Consider the following 25,122-nt stretch of genomic DNA (forward strand, 5'->3'; position numbering starts at 1 on the left):
AAAAAAAGCAAAAACATAAGAATCAAACAACAATCAACATGAGCAAAACAAAACTATATTTATCCAAAAAAAGAAGGAACTTTGATGGGCTATATTTATGACATGCAAGGGACGATAATTCAACTTTGAACTTTGATGAACAAAACCAAGCTATCGTTATCTCCATGCTTCGTGTTGTGATCCCAATTGGATTCTCCATTATCATCTTGAGGAAAATCTCTTTGCATGTATTTCTAAGCAAATTAGAAAAGCCCTTTATTTCCATATCCATAAATAATTCCTTCTAATCTCTATAGTAAAAACTTATTCACAATCATCCATAACCAATATTCTTAAAAAAAACTTTCCCATATTTGTAATGAACAAAATAGATGATTTAGAACTAAGTTTGACTTGCACGATGACCGCCGTGAAGCTGTTTTCCACAACATTTTATAAATCTTGAAGAGCGGCATTTATGGAGGAAAGAGATGAGAGAATGAGGCAATTTTAGAACTAAGTTTGACTTGCACGATGACCGCCGTAAAACTGTTTTCCACGACATTTTATGAATCTTGAAGAGAGGCATTTAAGTAGGAAAGAGATGAGAGAATGAGGCAACGGAGAGGGAGCATAACATGGGAAGGAGATGAAGCCGTATCCTAATGCGGGGAAGAGTGGGCGAACAATTGTAAATAGAGGGAGACATCTCCTTGGCTAAAAGGTTTAGGGTGGTTAATTTTAAATATTTGAAGTTTGGGTGATTAGTTTGTTATATATGAAATATTAGGTTGTGTGCAAGTAAAAATACGATATTTTTGATATGATAAATATTATAAATTAAATTTAGAGGTTACATATATAAATTCATGGGAATTGCACTGAATATTTTTCGTGTAAATACCCTAGTATAAAATAAAATCAGCGCTGGCATTATTTATTTATTTAATTATTTATTTGACTCGGTTAATTGCGGGAGGAAATGCAGATCAGGGCACCATCTCACCTCATCCGCAACAACGCTGGCAGTTTATTAACCAAACAACCGTCGGCTAAGAAACTGACCATTCCTTCCGAATAAATCTCGTCTTTGTTCTTAGGTTACTTCCATCCTCTTCGTCGCGCAAAGGAATCAGAAGGAATAATCAGGAAGAGCTCAAATTTGAAGTTAAAAGGATTTCCAGGTTCGAGTATTTCTGAAAGAATGGTTGGCTTTAGCGGCGATGAAACTGCTCCCTTCTTCGGGTTCCTTGGCGCCGCAGCGGCGCTTGTTTTCTCCTGTAAGCACATACTGTCTCTGTTTAGTTCTTCGGTAGGGTTACTGTTTTTCTCATCGTTTTATATTTGGTATCTTCTGTTTCAGGTATGGGGGCGGCCTACGGAACTGCAAAGAGCGGCGTAGGCGTGGCCTCGATGGGGGTCATGCGGCCGGAGCTTGTTATGAAGTCAATTGTGCCCGTGGTCATGGCTGGTGTTCTCGGTATCTATGGATTGATTATTGCGGTTATTATTAGCACGGGAATTAATCCCAAGGCCAAGTCTTATTATCTATTTGATGGATACGCTCACCTCTCTTCCGGTCTTGCATGTGGTCTTGCTGGGCTATCAGCCGGCATGGCTATTGGGATCGTTGGTGATGCTGGCGTGAGGTAATTTCTTAACTTTTGCTGGATTTTCTCTGTCTTTATCTTGCAAAATTTTCAGTTATCTTTTTGTCTGTGGGACTGAGGGTTTTTTGGCTAAAAGCGCGTTTGGGATCACTGTCCTTTTTATTTATTTTTTTTATTTTCATTTTTGATTTGTTTTGTTTTGATTTTGTTTATGTTTTAACGTAAAAAGAAAATATATTTGATATTTTTTTTTTTGAGTTTTCTGATTTCAATTTTTTTTATAATCAAATAAATTTTCTGATTTTAAAAACAAAGACTATAAAATATATTTGATATTCTTATAAATTTTCCATTAATGAAAAATAAAAATGTGTTTAATATTATTAATTTTTATAATGTTCTCATATACACATAATTTTCTTTTTAAATTATTTTAGCTTGTTAGTTAATATATATCTTAAATCTTAATATTGAGTGATTTATCAAGATCAAATTTATTAGGACAAAATTTAAACGAATTGAGAACATAAAAAAATGGAGAATCATCTTTTATCATTTCTGTTGAATCCAAATTTTTGTACTGTGAGACATACCCATGTATCGGAGAGGTAGGAACCAGAGATGAGAGAAAGAGAGAGGGAAGAGCACACACAGATTTGCTCCATAAGGGCATACTAGGGTATTCTCGGCCTTTCTGACTCATTTTATATATATGAAAAATAGAGGTTACAAGGGAAAAGGGGAGAGAGTTTTTCTTACAGAGTATGAGTCTAAAAAAAAAGTACGTGTTATGAGCCTCCTATTTATGGGAGATAGATTAGTAAAGGTGGAAAACTACATGATTTCCCCTGCTTTGGTAGAGTGTTAAATGACATTAATTTTTTTTGTCGTGACTTTTCGTATTCGTAATTGATTTTAGTATTTTTTTTTTGTTTACCTGGATCTTTTGGGTGGCAAGTCTGCGGTCGTGTGACAGCTCTTTCGGTCGTCTGGCAGCTCTTCGGTTGTCTGACAGACCTTCGGTACTGTTAGATTTTTTTAAGATAAACAATGATACATTTTTAATGTATATATGAAGTTTCTAAATTCTTTTACTTCTTAGAGGCAAAGTTGCTATAAAATTATAAGAATTTTTTAAGTTAAAAATGTGATCATATTTACCTTTTAGTCATTAATGATATTTCCTCGATCTTAGCATCATTTTGTGCTCAATCTTGCCAGCTCCGAGCTGGTCTCCTAAAGCTTTCGGTCGGCTGACTTGATCCTAGTCATCTGACTGACCTTTTATCGTTTGGCTGACCTTCGGTCATCCTCATTTCTACAACGCTATTTGTTTGCGATAATTATTTGGTGATGAATGTTGGTGTTGGTTGATCACCTGGATCTTCAGAAAGTTGATTGGTCGTTGTTTTATATGCCACCGCCCGACACAAGTCTAACATAACTTGTATCTTTTGCTCAGTCGGATTTATCGCCTCGGTTAGTCCACATCACTTGTTGGGACTTAGGCTAATCTTGTCGCTGTCTTTGCCTGGATAACCGCTGAGACTCACTGTTGGGTTGATTTGTACTGCACCTTTCGTGGAGCTTGTCTTTGCCGGGCAGAGAATTACCTCAAGAGCTATATCTTTATTAAGCTTTGAGATTGGCTTTTTGATGTTTGGCGTTGTGGCTCAGATTTGCTGTTTGGATGTCGATTAGACATCTATAGTGTCACCCTGTCCTTTTTATTATTTTATGTAATTGTCACCTGCCTCTTTTTTTACACTTTTCAAGGTCTTGGTTGCTTAGTTTGATTGTCGTCTCGGACGGGCCTCAGCTTTCATAATGACTTAGGTGCATCTTGTTGCTGCCTTCGCAAGGGTAACCGCCGAGACTCTTTGCTGAAGTTATTTGCGTTTTACCCTTCGCGGAGTTTCTTGCTACTGGGCTGAAAACCACCTCTATAGCTTTATTTGATTCAAGTATGGGGACCAAGAGTTACAATGCAGGAGCGTTGTGGGCTATTTTGCTGAGCGAACCTCTTTGTGGCTGCTGTCAGCGCTGCTTCTTGGATTCAGTTCCCCAAGTGTCGATTGGGCCTGAAAAAATATTAAAGAAATTTGCTTCATAACACAAGATATGTTTTGAAGTCATATTTATTTTATTAGCTTGGTAAGGTTTTAGTTGCCCTGAATTGTCCGAGCAATACGCAGGTCCGATTAGCCAGTTGTTTCGACTGTTGGGAGCCAACCATCCGTTTTGTGGTACTCACCTACTAGCGAGGGCCTATAGGAAGATGAAGAAAACAAAGTTTTAGGCTCCAAATTTGTTGTTGCATGAACCCCTTTGCGTGATCCCTGTTAGGAATGTCTTTGGGGTGCATTTCATCTCGTTGGTGTTGCTTCCCTTCTTGTAGGCAACGTGCTCCAAGCTCATCGCATATTTTAGGATGTTAAATCCAGATTTGTCTCGTGAGGATCAAAGTGACGGGAATCATTGAGGATAGAAAAAGAAAGGGAAGAGCACACATAGACTTGCCCCATACGGGCGAACTAGGGTACTCTTGCGCTCTGTAACCATTTTATATATAGAAATTAGAGGTCCCTTCTCACAAAAGAGAAGGTGAGAGAATTCTCCTAACAGAGTATGGGTTTAGAGAGAAGAGCCCAAAACCCCCTAATACTTGCTATGGGCCTCCTATTTATAGGAGATAGAGGGCTAAAGGTGAAAATTTACTTCTCTGACCCTACTTTATTAAGGGGGTTACAGGATATTATTGTCTTATATTGTGTATTTTTATATTTGTAATTGATTTTGGCTTTTTTTTGTGTATTTGGACCTTTTGGGCATTAGGTTCTTGGTCGTATGACACCCCTTCGATTGTATAACAAACCTTCGGTCATCTGACAGATCTTCGATCTTCTGACAGACCTTCGGGCATCTGGCAGACCTTCGATATCGTTATATCCCTTCAGAATTAACATGGCCATATTTTTAGTGTAAAATTTCAGATAAAGCTACAACCTAACGACACTCAGCAGAAGATTATTGTGCTCCCCAATTTCTTTAACTTGACTCGAGATGAGACTGTCATAGAGTATAGAGAGAGTTTCAAGTTATTGCTGGGATGTTTGAGAGCTGAGAGGGATTTCTGAAGGAGTTTTGGAGGAGAATTTCATGAAATTTCTAAAGCCTGACATACATGCAGTCCTCCGACTATTGAGACCGCGGGGATTGGGGGAGATGGAGTTAGCCTAGAAAGTGGAAGACAAGAACTAGGCGGAGAGGGTCAGTAGAAGCGGCACCATGGGAGTATTCACAAGAGTATCTTGATGTCACGACACTGAGGATCTAAATGGTGTCGTGTTAGAGGGAGGCGCCGAAGGAGAGAAATATGGGGGCCTGTCCAAGGGTCAACTTTAAGCTTCTCACGAATGCAGAGGTGCACGACAAAAGAGCAAAGACATTATGTTTTCGATGTGATGAGAAGTATGCACCAGACCACCAATGCAAGGATCAAACACTCCAGGTCCTTACAATTTGTGATGTGGAGGAGGCAAATAGTGAGGAATTGGTGGGAGAAACTGTGAAGAGAGAGGAGCACATACATTTGAATGTAGTGGATGTGACTCTCAACTTAGTGGTGGGATTTAATCCTAATCCCACCATGAAGGTGAGGGAATAAATTGGGGAGCAGTTGGTAGTAGTGTTGGCGGATAGTGGGGCCACTCACAACTTCATCTCAAATTAGGCCGTGAGCAGTTGAGGTTAAAATTAGTAGATACAAGATGTTTTGCTGTCATGATGGGGATAGAGAAGGTGGAGAAAAGCTAGGAAATTTGTAGGGATTGGTGTTGACATTACATGACATATAAGTGGTGTAAGACTCATTTCCTTGGATTTATGAAGTACTGATGTGATTTTAGGGATGGAGTAACTACATACTATCAGAGAGACGAGGGTGGATTGAAAAACCTTGACTGTGGAGATTATGGTTGAGGGGAGGAAGGTGAAGTTGAGAGGGGATGCTAGCTTTTGCAGAAGCATGGTCTCACTCAAAACTATGATCAATGCGATATGGGGAGCAGGATTGGGCTATTTGATGGAGTTGCAGAGTCTAAAGGAGATTCAAGATTCAAAGTTAATAGAGTTCCACAAGTGTGTTCAATAGCTTCTACAATAATTTTTTCATCCTTTAGCAGCGTAGCAGGTTACTGCCACTGAGGGAGCACATTACATTAAAGGAATTGGTTCCCCTGATCAACATCAGACTATACCGGTATCCCAAATTCAGAATAATGAGATAGAGAAGTTGATCGAAGAGATGCTCGAGACAGGATTATCAGGTCTATTATGAGCCCTTCTTCCAGCCTAGTCTTGTAGATTGCAGGGCTCTGAACAAGGAAATTGTATTAGAAAATTTTCCTATTCCGGTGATTAATCAACTATTTGATGAGTTTTTTGGAACAGTCATCTTCTTGAAGATTGATCTGAAGTTGTGATACCATTAGATTAGGATGAAGCCAACTCATTGGCACAAGATAACATTCAAGAATCATGACGGAAATTTTAAGTTTTTGGTGATGTCATTCGATTCCAACACTCCAACCACATTTCACTCTCTCTTCAACAAGGTTTTCCAGCTTTACCTGAATTGGTATTTTTTAATGACATTTCGATCTACTATTGTATGGATGCATAGCATACAGGACACCTAAAAACAATACTTGAAACTATGAGAGAGAATTAGTTGTATGCCAAATTGATGAAATGCTCTTTTGCACAGTTGCAAGTGAAGTACCTAGGGAATGTGGTGACCAAAACAGGGGTAGCAGCGGACCAATCCAAGATTGAGGCTATTTTGGGCTGGCCTTTGTTTAGGAGCTTGAAGGAGCTAAGAGGGTTCTTAGGTTTCATCGGGTACTACTAGAAATTCATGAGAGGGTATGGCACGATTGTATGGCCGCTAGCGAAGCAACTGAAGAAAGACAATTTTAGGTGGGGGGAAGGTGCAACACATACCTTCGAACAATTGAAGAGGGCAATGACCAATGTGCCAATATTAGCACTCACAGACTTTAGAAGGTCATTTGTGGTAAAGATGAATGTGTCAGGATATGGATTGGTGACAATACTCATGTAGGACTAATGGCTATTGCCTATTTCACTCAGGTAGTCATTGTCAGGGCAAGTCTCAACTCTGTATATGAGCGGAAGTTGATGGTTATTTTCTTGGTCATTCAGAAGTAATGTCTCTATCTATTGGGGAGACTCTTTATAGTCAAGACAGATTAAAAGAACTTGAACTATTTATTGGAGTAAAGGATGACTGAGGAGCATCAGGGTGGCCATCCAGTTATTTGGATATGATTTTGTGATCTAGTATCACCCATGATTGGAGAATAAGGTTGCAAATGTACTATCGAGGAAGGTGTAGGAGTCGCAATTGACAGTTTTATTAGTACCCATGGTCTTAGGGAAGTCTTGAGGCAGGATAGTGAATACGATGAGGGGTTGAGAAAAATCGGGGTAGAGTGGCTACATGATCCGAACAATCATCCAGGATATGCATCGAGAGGACAACAACTACTCTACCAGGGATGATTTGTGTTATCGAGGACATCGGGGTACATTCCCAAACTGTTACAGGAGTTATACTGCAACGCGATTGGGGAGGCACTCAGGAGTACAAAAGACATGCAATCGACTATCTGTAGAACTATTTTGGGTGGGGATGTGTAGAGATGTAGATGGCATGATGGCAAAATATGATGTGTGAAAACGACACAGTATTTGACTATGACACCATGAGAGTTACTGCAATCCCTAGTTTTACATGAGAAGGTTTGGGAGGAGATGATGATTATGGAGGGGTTGGCACGATCAGAGGGATTTAGTGTGATATTGATTGTAGTGGATTGCCAAAGAAAGTATGCACAATTCATTTCATTGTGACATTCTTACACTGTTGTCTCAGTAGCTACCGTGTTTATACGAAAGATGGTTTGTTTGCTTGGTGTTCTAAAATCCATTGTATCAAATAGGGATAGGTGTTCCTCAGCCATTTTTGGAAGGAACTAATCAGATTACAAGGCACAATCCTAAAGAGGAGTACAAGATATCATTCATAAGCAGATGACCAGATGTAGGTGGTCAACGGGAGTGCGGATGCGTACCTGAACTATTTTATATTAGATATGCTGAAGCTTTGGGCAAGTGGATTATTTGGGCTGAGTATTGGTATAATACTTCATATCATACTATAACACAGACCACTCATTTTAGATTTTGTATGGGCGGAATCCACCTCACATAATACACTCTGGGCATAACACTACATCAGTATCCAGTATAGACTAGTACTTGGAGGAGAGAAATATGATATCAGTGGAGCTCTAGAAACGTCTACTGAGGGCCCAATGGATCATAAATAGGAACGTTGATGGACATAGGATGGAGGTACAATTTGAGCCAAGGGATGTGGTTTATTTGAAACTGAGACCTTATTGCAAAAGACACTGGCCATGAGGAGCAAGAAGCTTTCCCCATGATATTTTGGACCCTATGAGATCGTGGGAGGCATTATGGCAAGGGCATACCATCAGAGGTTACTACTATTATCATCATTATCCCAGTAGTTCATGTATCACAAATGAGATGTGCTATTAGATACCACACTCCTTTGTCTTCACTACCTCCCACACTAACAAAGAACATGGAGGTGGTTTTGGAACCTTTGGAGGTAGAAGAAGTGTGTCGAGGAGTGACTGGGGCAAAGGAGGTGTTGATTAAGTGGAAAGATCCGCCAGATTATGAAGCAATTTGGGAGCCTTATGAACTGAACTAGAAGTAGTTTCCATCTTTCCACCTTGAGGACAATTCACTTCTTTGGGAGGGGAGTATTATTATTTTGGTCCCTCCTACACCGGACAGGCACAACCAAATCAGTCAGCCCAACCAAGTCCTAAGGGGGCTAACACCCTAAGTCCTACTTGGGTTTTTGTCTCTGACTGGGGCCTGTTAAGTCTCTGTTTATGTATGTGGGGGGGTGCGAAACTTTGAATGTGTTTTGGGGGGTGTTCTGTTAAAGCAAATCACCTAGGATTTGTTTGTTTGATATCTGCAATTTTCTTTTTCTTGTTCTTAGCGGCATTTAGAGTTGTGGAGAGTCGATCTACCTCTCAAATTGTAGATCTCCTATTATACTTATTTATTTGCTTCGAGATTTATCAAATTAACCTAATTTGGATTTTCCCATCCGTTTCTTTCAATTTGTTTGCTAATTTTGGCCCTGATTCGCATTAGTTTCACCGACTTCTTTATAGCTTAATACTAAATTTTTTTACTTGTGTTATGTTTGTATTTTTATAAATTAATCTTTAAGTTCTCATTTCATTCTCCTATCGATATAGTACTAATGGGACACTTGTCAATTTTAATCACTTAATTTTAAAGCTAAAAGTTGGTCTTCATCTTTAATTTAATTCTTCTATGTAGTTGAAAATAACTCTATCACATATTGGTATTAGTCTTGCGAATCCAATAATATTTGACAACTATTATTATTTTTATGCACCAAAATATTCTATTTTTATCCTATTAATTTTATACCTCTTATAAAAAGATTTCATAAATATTCTAATTTCTTAGTTGTTTCAATAGAAATCTTACTTATTAAGATTCTCTTCTTTAAATACAATATATCATAATAAGTTTAACCTTTTCTTTTTTAAGTTTCTACATAAGATCTAAAATTTTAGTCTTGATGAATCGTGTACTATAGCATGAAATTCCTTGCTCATCATACAACAGTTTCTAATTCTAGTTAATGCTCATCATATATATATATATATTTGTGAACTTTTTGTTCCCTTAATTTGCATAGACTCAATTATTTGTTATATCCCTTCTTTATATTAATAAATTTATATGTAAAGACTCTATGTTTACTCTCAATGATTTTTCATTAATTAATTTAGCAAAAAAAAAAAAAAAATCATAATGGATCATCTTGACATAAAATAAAATTGACTTTATAGTATTGATGTGTTTTTTCTATGCTAATGTTTCTTATCTTCTCTCATAACTTGATTATATGAATGAGCGTATTACTTTTGATTGGATTTTAGGGTTTATGTGTAATATTGAGTTGGCCGAGGTTAGGGCTATCAAAAAAGCTCATTGTTCGCGAACAGCTCGTGTTCGACTCGTTCGTTAAGTAAACGAGCCGGATACGAACAAGTTTTTAAAGCTCGAATTATAAATAAACCAAACACAAACAACTCTTTGTTCGCTCTTGTTCAGCTCGTTTTAGCTCGAAATTTAAAAAATATATAATTATTTATATAATAATATATTACATATATTATTCATAAAATAATATATTATATGTATTTATATTTAGGTTTAAATCATAACATCTCGTGTGGTAATGTGGTTAGTGTCTTCTTTTGTATATATTTAGTCCATGTTCAAATCCCACACTTTATATCTATTTTTTTCAATTTAATTTTTCCGAGTCAATTTCGAGCCGAACACTAACACAAATATTTAAATCGAGCCGAACACGAACACACTGTTCATGAGCCAATTTCAAACACGAGCCGATTTTGAACACGAGCTATTTCGAACGAGCCGAACACGAGCCAAGCCTGAGCCCGCTCAAGCTCGACTTGTTTACAGCCCTAGCCGAGGTAGAAGTCTTAATAAATTATTTTTTGGGTTTTGTTGGGGAAGTACTTGAGTGATGATTCTAATGGGTGAGTCGAACGCCCATATTTGTGGGAAGGTTATAGGTGGATTTATAGTAAGCATGAACACTTCTAAATTTCTTTTAGTCTTCGTGTCAGACACAAAACATTTCTCAAACATATTCTAACCCATGTCTGGACAATCAAAATTTTGTCAAATACTTATTTAGGATAATTAGGTTACAATGAGGGTCGCACATGGCCCAATCGGTGCCAAACATGGCTCCTGTAAGAACACGTGCTTTTGGGATGAACTTTCTATGCAATATTAAAATGCAATATAAAATATGATATTTTTTTCAATTATTAATGAACACTAAAGTTAGAGCATTGTTAACAAATGGCATTTGTTACATAAGATTAAACATTTTTTTATTAACTGTATTTTTCTTTTTTTATTGTTAAGCTTTTTTTGTGAAGTCAATGTATATGATATTGTACTTTACCTAGTGATTTTTTTAATAGAAAATACTAAAATTTGCATTTTATATTAATAATTTAGAAAATATAATATTTTTATCATGGTGTATCGTGCCCTATTTTTTATATTCGTGTCAGGTGGTTGTGAGCTTGTCTTGTTTGTTGTGTCATTGTCACCATGTCCGTGTCCATGTCCATGTTTCATATGTAAAATTAGTGGAATTCAGGTTCAGATTGTGGCCTAATTTTGAGAGAATTGTTTTTTTTTTGTTAGTTGGTGAGGCGAAGAGGTGAGCTATAGTTTTTAAAACTTTTTAATCGGTTTTAGTGGGAGGAGACATGGGAGTAGGGTTTGGAAGAGAGTAAGCAATAAAATTCCTCACAGGTCAAAACTGAGAGTGAGAGAGAAAATATCTCCAAATAATGTCAGCTATGAATCTTTTATTAATGATACCAATTTCTATTTGTATGTTCCATGAAAATAATCAAGTTAAGAGGCTTACTAAAATTCAAAATAGTAGAGGGAGAAGCTGGAGCGAACTTCGCATAGATAATGCATTGAGGTTGCTACAACCCCTCTTGATATTTGGAAAGTGGCGTTATACTTGGAGAAGAGCGTTATACCAACCATTGATTTGTAATTGATCAAGGTTGAATTTGAAACAGGAAATTGTCATGCTCTGATTCGAGTTATATTTAAAAACATTTTGACATACCTTGATCGTTATAATCTTCACATACTACGTGATGAATGTTGTGACTGATCTTGATAATTTTGTTATCATATGATGGAAGTGACCATCTATTCAACTAAGGAATTAAAATCCAGATTTTCAGTGTATCCACAAGCTTGATCATGTTTATGGTTTAAAAATCAATTCTATCCATTTCTAAGAGTTGTGCTTCATACAGTTAAAACCTTTTTGCTTAAAATCCAGATTTTCAGTGTATCCACAAGCTTGATCAGATTTTAAGTGTATCCACAAGCTTGATCATGTTTATGGTTTAAAAATCAATTCTATCCATTTCTAAGAGTCGTACTTCATACAGTTAAAACCTTTTTGCACTTCGATACTGAGAGAAGTTAACTAGTACTGAATGGATTTCAGCTTCTGTAAGTGGGTTGGCTTGAACACATTTGCAACTGTCTAACTCTATTATAGGATTCATAGTAGTAACTAGACCGTAATGAGCCATTGAAATTGTGAGAGACATACTGATGATGTGGAGTATGTTATAACATATAAGGCAAGTTTAAAAGGTGGAAAATTATCTACAAGCATCACAATAGATGTAACGTAACTTTTTATGGATTTGGTGGAGTCTTTTCAAGAGGTTTAGAGGGAAATTTATTGGTGCTCCTTGTAATAACTGTATTTAATTAAAATAAATAAAATAGAATAATTAATTTTAAAAAATTAATATCTAATGAGTGGGTAGATTCAAAAGGGTTACTATGTCGATAGTTTTATTTTTACGAGACTCCTCATTCGAACCAAATAATAGAAAGAAGGGAGCCGGAGAGAGCGAGAAACAAAGGAGCGAGAGACAACATAGAGAAGAAAGAAGTATCACACATTTTCTTTTACCAGATTATCAACATCATTTGTTGTAGTCGCCGTCGAAATTTTTCTGCCCAAGGAGAAGGGGAGGACGCTTGCAGTTGTAATTGATGCCAATTGCGGGATCGAGCAATTTCTATGATTAGTAGGATCAATCGAGCATTTTCGATGAGAAGAAAGTCTAGGAAGAAGAAGGCAAGGTGCCGCTTGCGGGATTACGTGCGATAAAATCTTAGCCAAACAATTGAGGGAGGAGGAAGAAGGGTGTTGCAACCTTGGAAGTGAGTTGGGCGTGTATCCAACACGAAGGAAGGAGAGGCTTTGCTTGCAGTAAGGCTCTTATGTTGGTGTTGTCAAACCGCGTTGAGCTTCCAGGAAGAGGAGCTCTCTTACAAACGAGGAAATTGCAGCTCGTGCGTGTACGGGATAGGTGAGGTGGCTTGTGTATGCAGGAAGTGGGGCCTAAGAGTTTAATTAGGGTATGTTAGAGTTTAGTATATTAATTTATTAGTTAAAATGTATGTTTATTTATGAATTGTTAGTATTATGTTTAATTGAATTAGGATCGAAGCTAGAGAAGTTTTGAATTTGAGGGAGATAGAGGTTAATAATAGTGAAAAAGAGAGATGAGTGAAGTAAGTTTATGGTTAATTTAAATTTAGGATCCTGCATATTTAATTGAATTCACTAATTATCATTTTATTTATTTATATTAGTAGAAAAGGAAGGATACTTAAGATTGGAATTTGAGAAGTGAATGCAGTGAAGTAAGCGATAAGATTTATGTATATGATTGTAATTAAACTTCCTTAGATAGAGTTTATGAATGAAATGTAAGAGTATTTGATTAATGAGATAATTGAGGAGAAATATTTAAATTCATGAATTATATGTTGGAGAGAATGTGAATCTTATATTTGCACTTTTATTGGATATAGATGTTAGTGAGAGAAAGTAAAGTGGAGGAATAAACTTTTACAAAAGACTTTCAAGGCAAAGGTAAGTAATTATACTTTTAAGTTACAATAATTTTATTCATTTTTAAATATATTCTTGCTTACATTTTTTTCATTATTATAAATCACCTATATCATAAAATTAAATCACATTGATTCTTCATATTGCTAGTTGTGAAGTATGCATATTAAATATTGTTATCTTAAAAGTTGCATAATAGTTTATTTTAGAAAGTTTTCAGAGATGTATATGTAAAGCTTATTTCATGACCAGATGTATAATTCAAATTATTATTTGACCTTTAGATATCTAGTAAAGGTTCATCTATCAGATTATGTAATGATCTTAGAAACTAGTAGAGTTGTATTATTTTTTGTAGATGAATACAAGTTGCGTTATATAATAATAATATATGTCTGAAGAATGAAATTGTGTATATATGGATGCTTGTATGTGCATGTTAAGAGGAGTTCATTCTCTTGTAATACATGTAAAAGATTCTAATGTACCCATATGTATATATGTTTTCCTATCACACCAGACAATTGTGGTGTTTAAATTGCTAATTGCTGTGCTGATAGGAGAATATCGGTCAGGGGCAAGTAAACATCTTTCCACTTTAGACAATCGTATAATTTAGATCATAAACCACTGCGTCGGAATAATATCAGTCAGAGGTGTGTTAGGTTACGTTTTGACGATGTTCTTAAGACATGTGAATGTTAATTGTATGAAGTAAAAGTAAAAACTAAACTTTGGAATGTTAAATTATAGTTAATGCGTATAGAAGTATAAGTTATTTTCATCAAGTAAATGTTATAGACATATACATTAAATTTTTATAATATCTCATATGGTGCAATATGAAACATCAACATGCAAATGATTATTTTTTAGTTTATTGTATGTTCAACTTTATGCGAGTTCTAGTGGGGGAGGCCAAATATGCAAGTATTTGAAACTATTTCGGTCATGATCTGGCTTGATAACTTAGAATTAACTAAGTTAAGAATCGCGATTAGACGGTATAAACATTTTATTTTCCTTCCATATATATATATATATTACTTCTAATATATAAAATAGCCACTAATAATACACAAATACATAAGAAATTTAAATCATCCAACAATAATCAAAATATCTACAAGTAAAATATTTAAATCGATACAACATTCTCACTATCCAAAGGAAAACAGTGCAAAAAGAGACTGCAAACACGTTGTAAGCATGATGTCTATCACCTGTAGTCCTCATCATGTAAACTAAGTCTCTACTGTCAGATATATCAACCTACAACTTTTCTTTTCCTGAAAGAAATCATTAGTTTCAATAGTAAGTTTAACTTAGTGAACAATTATAATCTTAACGTGCATTAAATTATTATGTCAATGCTATGCATGAATGACCAAAAGAAATGCAGTTCATTATTTTATAAAACAGTGAACTTTCAATTCAAATTTTATTCTTTTCCGTTTCAACTTAATTATTTACTTTTTTAACCTTTATGAGTCATAGCAGAATTATCGTCATACCCCAAAGTATCCTCAAAAATATATTTGAAGGTACTTTAAATAATGTATTCAAAAGTATTCTAAAAAATTATACTCGAATGTGCACTTTTATCATTTCATTTGTCGTGCACGGGTACATTGCATTCCCTACCAACATCATCCGGGGTAATTCTATATAACTTAAACTTTTACATTTCATTTCATATAAATTTAAAATCCGTTAAAATATACATTCACATGTTCGTTATTTTTTTTCCATTTGTGATACCACTTTAAACTTTTAAAATGCAAGACATGAATGAAATATTTGTTTTAAATCATTTAATAAAGTAATTTTTTGTTTAACAAAGTATTAATTTAATGCATAAAAAAAAATAATTACTCACAATTGTCTTAAAAGACCTCTGAAATACTTATCACTTCACTTTTTTTTGACTAACACCTAAATTAATTAAAAGTGCAGATACCTATAAGACTCACATCCTAAAAGAAAGTTTTAAATGTTGTTAACGCATTTAAATATGTAAGAGTTTTATCATTAAAAACACTAACCTCTTTTAATCTTAATTTTTGTTGCTTTCTCAAATCCCAAGGATTTATGAGCCTACGATTCCTTATTGATTTAAACATCACATGAGCATTTATATTTTCAATTTTTTACTTACTAGAAATAAAATCTCAAGGTTTACCTTCTTATTAATATATGAAGTCGATAATTACGACCTCCCAATCATACGAATTAAGTTCTTCACTTAAAGAATCCTGTTTTAATTTGACTTCCTATTAACATTATATAATTAACAAAAACACACACACATCAAATTCATTAAATAGTTTATTAAAAACTCTAACATGCCTTTGTAAGCTTTCGTCTGCTCGAAATTCTTTCTTTTCCTTGCACAAGAAGTTTGTGCTTCTTCACTCTTGAATTTCGGGATTTAAATAACTTCGATCCTTATTCAATAAAACCTTGCATCAAACATTCACACACACACGCCTGCACAAATACAATATAATAATATATAAATTAATATATTTAAAATTTCAAATATACCTTATAACCATTAATTAATCTAACCTTACGCATGAAAGCTTCGGATCTCCTTTCTCCACTCCTTTGGTCTCGTACCAATGTGCCAACATTGTAGCGCCTTCTTGACAGAGCCACACTTCCTCCGCTTTGCCTCCTTCCCGCACTCGAACGCTGTGTGACCTTCCTGTCTAGGGCTGGGCTCCACTATCAACAAAGAGGCAGATGTATGACAAGTTTATCCGACTGGTACATGGTGTTCGTTCAATAATGTTGTACAAGGCAGAGTTCTCAATGCTTTCAAGGTACACACCTCAGTTGGTTCCAAATACTAATGTGAAATGTTATAGGCTTTTGTCTGGGCTAAAGGATTTAATTAGGTAGGCGCCATTGCCATATAGGATAAAAGACTATTGAATGCTAGTGGAGAGGGCTAGTCGGGTAAAAATTGATTTTTAGCAGACTCTGAAGCATAAAAACACACACAAGAGGAAGAACTTGAGAGAAGTGACACCAAAAGTTCATTTTTGAGAGTCTAATGGGATGAAGATAAAGTCATACACTGATGGAGTATGATTAATCACGCTGGCAACAACATTATAAAACCATGTGTTAATTGTGGGAAGTAACATCGTGGTGAATGTCTAGTTGGTTTGAAGATGTGTTATTTATGCAGACAGTCTGTACATCAGATGAGGAATTGCTGTAATTTTGCTCAAAGATTCACATCAAATGCTATTTTAGAAATGCATTCAGCTTAGAGGAATATTTAGGAGAGATCTACTAATTAAAGTAGTCTGGAGAGGATGACTGAAGCTGGTATATTTACTCATAAGGAACAACCAATGTCAACCAAGAGTATTTTATTTAACTCATAAGGAACCTGAAAAACATGTTTCTACTGATGTTGATTCATAGAGTTTGATGGATAATTTTTCTAATGGGTGTTGTTCTAGTTATCTTGTATTGTGTTAGTTATATTATGATTAAGATGTTTGGGGATTGTTTAGTTGAATCTCATCTTAGATATTAGATTTATCACATATGCTTTAGTTATCATTTAATAGGAAATAGACTTTTGTTATTGTTTTATCTTTTATCTTCATAATGATTAGTTGGCGTGAAATTCATGAATTTTGAAGATGAAATTTTATGAGAGATTGTAATAATCGTATTTAAATAAAATAAAATAAAATAAAATAAAATAAGATAATTAATTAAAAATTCTTATCTAATGGATGGGTTGATTCGAAGGGGTTCCTATCTTGATAGTTTCGTTTTTATGAAGTCTCATTCAAATGAGGAATAGAAAGGAGAGAGCTTGAGAGAGCGAAGATGGAATGCAGAGAAGGAAGGATCGCACATTTTCTCTTACTAGAATATCAACAACCTTTGTTGTAGTCTTCGCCGAAAGTTTTGTGCGTTAGGAGAAGAAGAGGGCGGCAAGCCACGATGCTTGTAGGAGAAATCGATGCCGATTACAACATCGAGCAACTTCTAAGAGGAAGCTACGATCAGTCGAGCGGCTCTGATGAGAAGAAGGTAGTGGAAGAAGAAGGCGATGTGCCGCTTGTGGGATTACGGGCAAGAAAATCCTAGCTGAGCAACCTAGGGAGGAGGAAGGAGGGTGTCATCACCTTGGAAGTTAGCTACTTGCATATCCAACACGAAGAAAGGAGAGGCTTTACATGTAGGAAGGCTCTGGTGTTCGTGTTGTCGAGCATCCAGGAAGAGGAACTCTCATATGAAAGAAGAAATAGTGACTTGTGCACGTATGAGATAGGGGAGGTGGCTCTTGTATGCAGGTGGTGCAGCTGAAGAGTTTAATTAAGGTATGTCATGGTTTAGTGTTTCATGAATTTAAAATATTTATTTATTTATGAAATATTAATAGTAAGTTTTATTAAATCAAAGGTTGAAGCTATATAAGGCTTGAATTTGAGGAAGATAGAGGTCAATAATTGTGCAAAAGAAAACAAGATAACTAAAGTAAGTTGATGGTTAATTTCAATTTAGGATCCTGCATACTCAATTGAATATATTAATTATCATTTTATTTATTTATATTAGCAGAAAAGGGAGGGTACTTAAGATTGGAATTTGATAAAAGGTGTCCGCACGGAAGTAAGAGGTAAAGATTTATATATTTATTTATGTATGTGATTTTCTTTAAACTTCATTAAATAGAGTATATGAGTGATTTGTAAGAGTATTTGATTCGTAAGATAATTGAGGAGAAATATTTTAATTAATGAATTATATTTTGGAGAAAATGTAAACCTTATATATGCACTTTTATTGGATATGTGTGTTAGTGAGGGAAAGTAACGTGGAGGAATAATCTTTTATAGAAGTTTTTTAAGACAGAGACAAGTAATTACACATTTATTACAGTATTATTTCTTATTTTTAAATATATTCATGCTTACAATTTTTATGTCGTATATCAATGAAATTAAATCACACATGATTCTTCATATCGTTAGTTATGAAGTATGTATGTTAAATATTATTTTTTTAATAGTTGCATAATAGTTTATTTTAGAAGGACATCATATTATTGCATGACTCTTATGTTCTAGTAGAGATGTATATGTTATTTAATTGCATGACTAATTATATAGGTATATTATTACCCGACCGTAAGAATTTTGTTAAAAGTGCATTTATCTAATTATCACATTTTCTTAGATTATAGTAAAGTTGCATTATTTCTTGTAGATAAATACACGTTGTCTTATATGAAAAGAATGTATATATTAAAAATGAAATATTGTATATATGATTGTTTATATGTGCATGTTAAGAGGTGTTTGCCCCTTTATGGTACATGCAAGGGATGCCAGTTTAGATACGTGTGTAATATTATCCTATCATCGCAGACAATTGTGATGTTTAGATTATTAAACTCTGTGCCGACAGAAGAATATCAGCCAGGGCTAGTAGATGCTTTTCCCCCTTAGATAGTCATGTAAAATCACGAACTGTTGTGCCGATGGGATAATATCAGTCAAGGGTGTGTGAGGTTATATTTTGACGATGCTTCTAAGACACATATGAATATTAATTGTGTGAAGCAAAAGTAAAGTTAAAGACTAAACTTTGGAAAGTAAAGTTAAAGTTAACGCATATAGAAGTTCAAGTTATTTCTATTAAATAAATATCATGAACACCTATATTAGATTATTATAAGATCTCATATAGTGAAATATGAAGGACCATAATGCATATTGTTTTTTTTTCATGAATTATTGTAGTTTAGAAGTGTGATTCCTCTTGGGTTATCTTTAGATAACTCATGTTATTTTAATATTTTTTTCAAATTTAAGGTTTTGATTTAGATGAATAGAAGACAAACTAATATGTAAAGAAAGTGAGGTCAGTAACCTAAATGGTAACTATTTTTATTTCATCAATTTAATTATTTTCTTCAGTGACTTTTTCAATTAATATTTAGATAGTAAACTTTTAGTGATGATAGAATTGGAATAATAAAAAATTTAATTTCACCGCCCGATAATTTGTTCCTGCCTTGATTAAATCTTAGCCCCCGGGTCGAGTCTTGATAGTCCCGATGATGAGAAAGCTTTTATGCATTAAGTTTACTAACTTTCTTACTTGATTTTCTATATATTTTATCATAATGAGTTTATTTTATTACTCATCTCCCATCATATTGAAATTTTCAAGACAATGCTTCATGTATCATTGGCTGTCATGATAATCCTCAAACAATCAAATATAAAAGCTTAAATTTTTCTTAGCTCTTATTCATGGTTATCAACTGATAATAGCATACATAAGCAAATGGTTTTGTTCCAACTTTTCTTTCTAATGGAGACCAGTACAACTTGATGATTCATAGAGAAGTGGAATTACCTTAATTATTGATTTCTTGATGGGGCCTTCTAAATCTTTTGATGCCTTATCTACAAGCACCAGTGGAACCAACGCTCTGATATGAAACTTGATGGGGGTGGTTGTGGTGTTTATGCGGGTTGTTTGGCAGTCTTCCTTGTCATTGTGTGGCAAGTTTGTGAATTGGTTTGTGGAAGGGTTATGATATAACAAAATCCGGGTTTATATGTATCATTTAGTTGCCTGAGAGGTGGAATGTTGTGAAGGGAACTATTTTGTTGGGCTTTTTTGGGAAGAAGAGCTCGAGTGAGAGATCAAATGGGTCAGCCAAGCTCCCCTGATCATTTAGGATTTATAACCTTTAGGATGGAGAGAAAAGCTATGGGTGGAGTTGGAATGGATTTGTAGGTTAGATGTTGGCCTAAAATCTGAAGGTTTCTCTTAGTGTTTTGGGTTTGTTGGTGAGGTCAAGAAGATAGCTAGGGTTTTTAGTGCTCTTTTATGGTTTAGCGGAGAGAGGAGATATAGAATTATAGTTTGTAAGCGAGAGAGCAAATAATAAAATTTCTCCCCAAAGGCACTTGAAAATTTCAGCCATTAAGCCAAGCTAGATAGAATATTGCTCCAAATTATTTCAGCTAATATTCTATTTATGGATACTTCTAATGTCTATTTATAGATTATATGAAATTTAAATCAAGCTAAAAGGAAGCTAACTAAAATTCAAAATACGAGAGTGGGAGGAGCTGATGACTACTTGCCATGTTTCTTGCAAAGAGTTTTTGAACTTTCATTGAATTGTGGAAATATGCCAAATTTGTGGAGGAAGCTTTAAGTCCATTCTTGATTGGTGAAGGAAGATCAACCAAGTTTGAATTTGAAGTGGGAAATTCAAGCATGCTCTTGTCCATCCTAGCTTTATCTAAAATCATTTTAACTTACCTTAATCATTATACTCTTGAAATGTTGCCATTGTGATTGATCATGATGATCTTATGACGCTTTTGTCATTTGATGTTGTGATGCTGTGGTCATTTGTAGGGTTGTAAACGAGCTGAGCCTGAGCGAGCTCAGGTCGACTCGTGTTCGGCTCATTCGATATTGGCTCGTGTTCGAAATGGGCTCGTGTTCGAAATGGCTCGTGAACAGTGTGTTCATGTTCGGCTCGAATAATATTTTCCTGTTCGTGTTCGGCTAAAAATTATCCCTTTAGAATATAAAATTATTAAAATAATATTTAATTTTTTAATATAAAATAAGAATTTTATGTAAAATTTTTGAAGAGCAAATTTGAGACAAAAGGCCAAAATATTTATTAACAAAAAAAAAATGATTAACTAAAAAAAAGTTAAATTGAAGACAATTTTCCGCAAATTGAACACAATTTAAGACAAAATAAGAACTCTAAAAATTAATATTATTTCACAAATTGAAGACAAAATTTTCTGCAATAAAAAATTAATATTATTGTACAAAAATTAACAAAATAAAAACTATTTTACGCATTTATTCACCATTTTTACAAATTACAAGAATCAAGCATCAAACTCTTGTTCCCTACTATGAGCTCTTTGTTTCAATTTATGTATTTAAATGCTCTGAACTTCTTGGCATTTAAATTTGAAGCACGCCGCTTTGAAGCTTAAAAGTTGAAACACGTAGCTTTGAAGCATAACCTGATAAGATGCATTACCATTACGGCCACATTTACTCTGTTCTTCTTGATTTCCAGATCAAAAGTCGATTTAGATTCTACAAAATAGAACCAAGGCAAAATTGATTATTTTCGTTTAAGACTAAGACAACGATCAGACATCCATAAAAAATATACAGCTCAAACAACTAGAAGAACAGGTTCATTGTACTTAACGGAACAAGCAATACACTCAAGCGACCGTAGTACACTACAAATAATAACAAAAGACTGCCTATTAAGAATATCCTGGACCAAAAAAAAACAATTACAAATATGGAAAACAAAAAATTGCACAACAACAAAGTGACATACTCATAAAACCATACTCATAAAACATACTCGTAAACACACATTTCTCTTAATACAATGGAGTCTAACTCGCTCAACTTGAAGACTTGCTAGCTGCATCTGTGACCAAAGAAGAATCAGAACTAAGGTTCTTTTGGTGAAACAAATCAAAATATGCAACCATTATAAAATAAAAATTAAAAGGGTAACATGTATGGTAGGCTTATTTGAAGAGCATAACATTGCCCTTTCAGGAGGAACACCCCATAATTTAGCAATTTCTTTGACACTCAATGACCGACTTTCAAATGTGGGCAAGAAAGCCACAAACACATCAATAGCCTGGTTAAAAGTAGAAATACATCTTAGTGAAGAGTGAATATCATCATGACAAGACTAGCTATGTTTCCACTATAGAGAAAATGAGTGGTATCCTCTTAATAAATATTTTTTGAATCTGATAATGATAAGCCAAAGGTAGACAAGCTAAGAGGCAACCCTGCAATTGATAAAATGAAATATAGTTAAGCCATTTTGCAATTGATAAAATGAAATGATTCATATACCTGCAACTTTAGGATTTCAGCTAACGGTTTCCTCTTTAAATGAGGGCCAGCAAATAACTGTGACGACATTTGTTCAAAATTTGCTATCTGCTTTCGTGAGACACGTAGCATCATATTAAAATTTGAATAAATAACAACTTGATTATGTTACCGGGTCTATTATTTTATCAATGTCAATTATCCCTTCATAGGAAGTGTAGGAAAAGACATTGTTAGCTGATGCAACTTCCTTACCAAGTTGCTTATACTTGAAACAAAAAAAAAAACAATAATAAAACGTTAGGGGGGTAAAATAAGTAATTCAACTAGATCATCTATTTTTAGCTAATCTTTAAGAGAAATTTACATACCTAGCACACAATTCTTATGTATTACATAAATACATTAGAATTGTGTGCTGTAAATTCCTGTCGCTAGTGCATCCTAGAGGGCTTTGTCATGTCTCGTTTTTCTTATTGGAGGACTCATAACAAATATATATGTACGAAAGAAATGAGTATTAGTATTATGATTACTTTTCACAAAAATAAAAGTTAGAATCTTGCTTTGCAACAGTTGTGAAGTCGGAGCCCCAAAGCCATATTCTCCAATTTGTTCATTATTGAAAACTGCTTGAGGCCAGATAGAACAAAAATATCCCTACAATAGACACTAAACAACACAGAAAACTTATGTTGCATTCCAAAATTAAGAGTAAGAATAATCAACTTAGGCAATTTTTTATATTCTTATCTTAAAATAGTTGCAAACTTATGTTGCCTTCCAAAATTAAGAGTAAGAATAACTATCTTAATTCTTAGGCAACATTTTATATTCTTATCTTAAAATGATTGCAACATTGTGTTGCCTTCTAAATTAAGAGTAAGAATAATCATCTTAGGCAACTCCTTCCAAAATTAAGAGTAAGAATAATCGTCTTAATTTTTAGGCATAATTTTATATTCTTATCTTAAAATGGTTGCAAACTTGTGTTGCCTTCCAAAATTAAGTGTAAAAATAATCATCTTAGGCAACTTTTTATATTTTTATCTTAAAATGGTTGCAAACTTGCGTTGCCTTCCAAAATTATGAAAATGAATAATTTGAAATGAAAAAACATCTACATGAATAAACATCTTCCATTATATTCTTTCCATTGCCATGCAAATTTCCCAAAAGAACTTTGCACACATCAATGGAAGATAATTTTCACTCCAAAGAATCTAAATTAGGATAGTTGCATAAATCCTATAAGATAGTTGTAGTTGAAGAAGTGTTGTAGAGGAAACAATCTATTTTAAAAAGTTAAAAAGAAAACCAAAGATGATTAACCATTATAGAATACTTAAAAACACAATAAACACCTCAATGGATAAAAGCTTTTAGCAATTAGCAAGCATAAAAGTTCATGAATGAAATTTCAGCTAAAATATAATTTCATGCATGAATAAAAGCCTATAGAAATTAGCAAGCATAAAAGTTCCTACAAAACATCTTCAACCTGCGTGAATAAAAGCTTAGAGCAAACATAAAATTTAGCAATACAAGTTCAGATATTTTTCACTCCAAAAAACAAATACATCTGCAAATGGTCCAGCTAAACTATAATCCCATCAACAAAGCATGTCCAAAGTTCAATTAGAAGAAATGCCAATATCTACTGGTTGAATCAAGATGTTTGAACCTTCTATCAATTTAATATCCAAAGTATATTTTCTAGATTTGGTTTAATGTGAAGTTGGTGAAGTTACTTCAATGTTAATTTTATTCACATATTTGTTTGGAAAATTTAATTTCCAAAATCAGCTATATTTACTATAATATTTATTACACAGAACCGTTTTTCGACATATTTTTGTTGGAATATCATCTTAGCATGCCAATAAATTTTTTAATTAATATATTTAACTATCATAACTGCACATCTATTTTTTTGTGATGATACATAGCCTCTAGTATGGATCATCTCTCCTATGGCTTATCTTGTACATATATTTATGTTTGAAAAGAGATAAAAGAGGAGAGGAGTAGCGAAATTTTTCATTACATCTTACATAACGCTTGAAAAAGAGATATTATTTTGATAAACTAAAGGAAAGAAACATTGTATTCTTCTCAAAAAAAAAAAAAATCTGATATATAGGTAAGAGGCTAATCAAATATGAATCACCGCACAAACGCACACTGAATTAATTTTCACAACAAAACTCTTATATCAGATCTCATCCATTGAATATATATATACATATTTCGAGACTGCACTGCCAAAACCCTACAAAGTTAGGTTTCACAAATAAAATCTAAATAAATTAAAAAGAAATTTAAGAAAATATAAGATAAAAGGCGAACTCAAAGATAAATATGAATTATTAGAGAGAAGATACTCAAAGAAACACCTAGGTGGCCAAACGAGCGACCAAGCAAGAATACCGAGCAATCAAGCCAACACTGACTATCCGAAGAGAAATAGAAGTCGATATTAGAAGCCGAACGGAGACGACAAACCTAAGTTATTGCGGCTGAAAGGGTTTCGAGAGGAGAACGAGAGGGAGAGGCAACCGAAGGGGTTAGGGTTTTCTTTAGATAGTATATAAAATTTTTTTAATTATAAAACTTATATTGTATTACTATATAACATGTTTAGATACTCATATAAGAAATAGTAATATATTATTATTAATTTTTTTTTTATTTATAATTATTTATTGGATTTAATTTTATAAAATATGACAATTTATCTTTTTAAAAAAATTAATTAATTAAAATTTATAATATTTAATTTCACGAATATTTATTATTTCTATTTTTATTTACTTATTTATTTTCGAGCCAAATCGAGCTGAACATGAGCAAACAAACTTTTATTTACAATTTTTTGTGTTTTGTTCGGCTCGTTTACATTTTGAGCTTAAAAATTTGTTCGTGTTCTGC

At 34.0% G+C, this 25,122-nt stretch overlaps 1 protein-coding gene across 1 annotated transcript in view; it reads left to right on the forward strand.

The window, feature by feature from the left end:
* Window positions 1-971: 971 nt before the first annotated feature.
* Window positions 972-25,122, forward strand: part of LOC110031130 (V-type proton ATPase 16 kDa proteolipid subunit-like) — a 35,523-nt gene continuing 11,372 nt past the window's right edge. The window contains exons 1-2 of the mRNA XM_020734197.1: window positions 972-1,259; window positions 1,343-1,628. Coding sequence (XP_020589856.1) covers window positions 1,184-1,259; window positions 1,343-1,628 — 362 coding nt within the window. The 5' untranslated portion in view covers window positions 972-1,183. The remainder of the gene's footprint in view (window positions 1,260-1,342; window positions 1,629-25,122) is intronic.

The sequence above is a fragment of the Phalaenopsis equestris genome, unplaced genomic scaffold (assembly GCF_001263595.1).
Source record: "Phalaenopsis equestris unplaced genomic scaffold, ASM126359v1 Scaffold000773, whole genome shotgun sequence".
Taxonomy (NCBI): domain Eukaryota; kingdom Viridiplantae; phylum Streptophyta; class Magnoliopsida; order Asparagales; family Orchidaceae; genus Phalaenopsis; species Phalaenopsis equestris.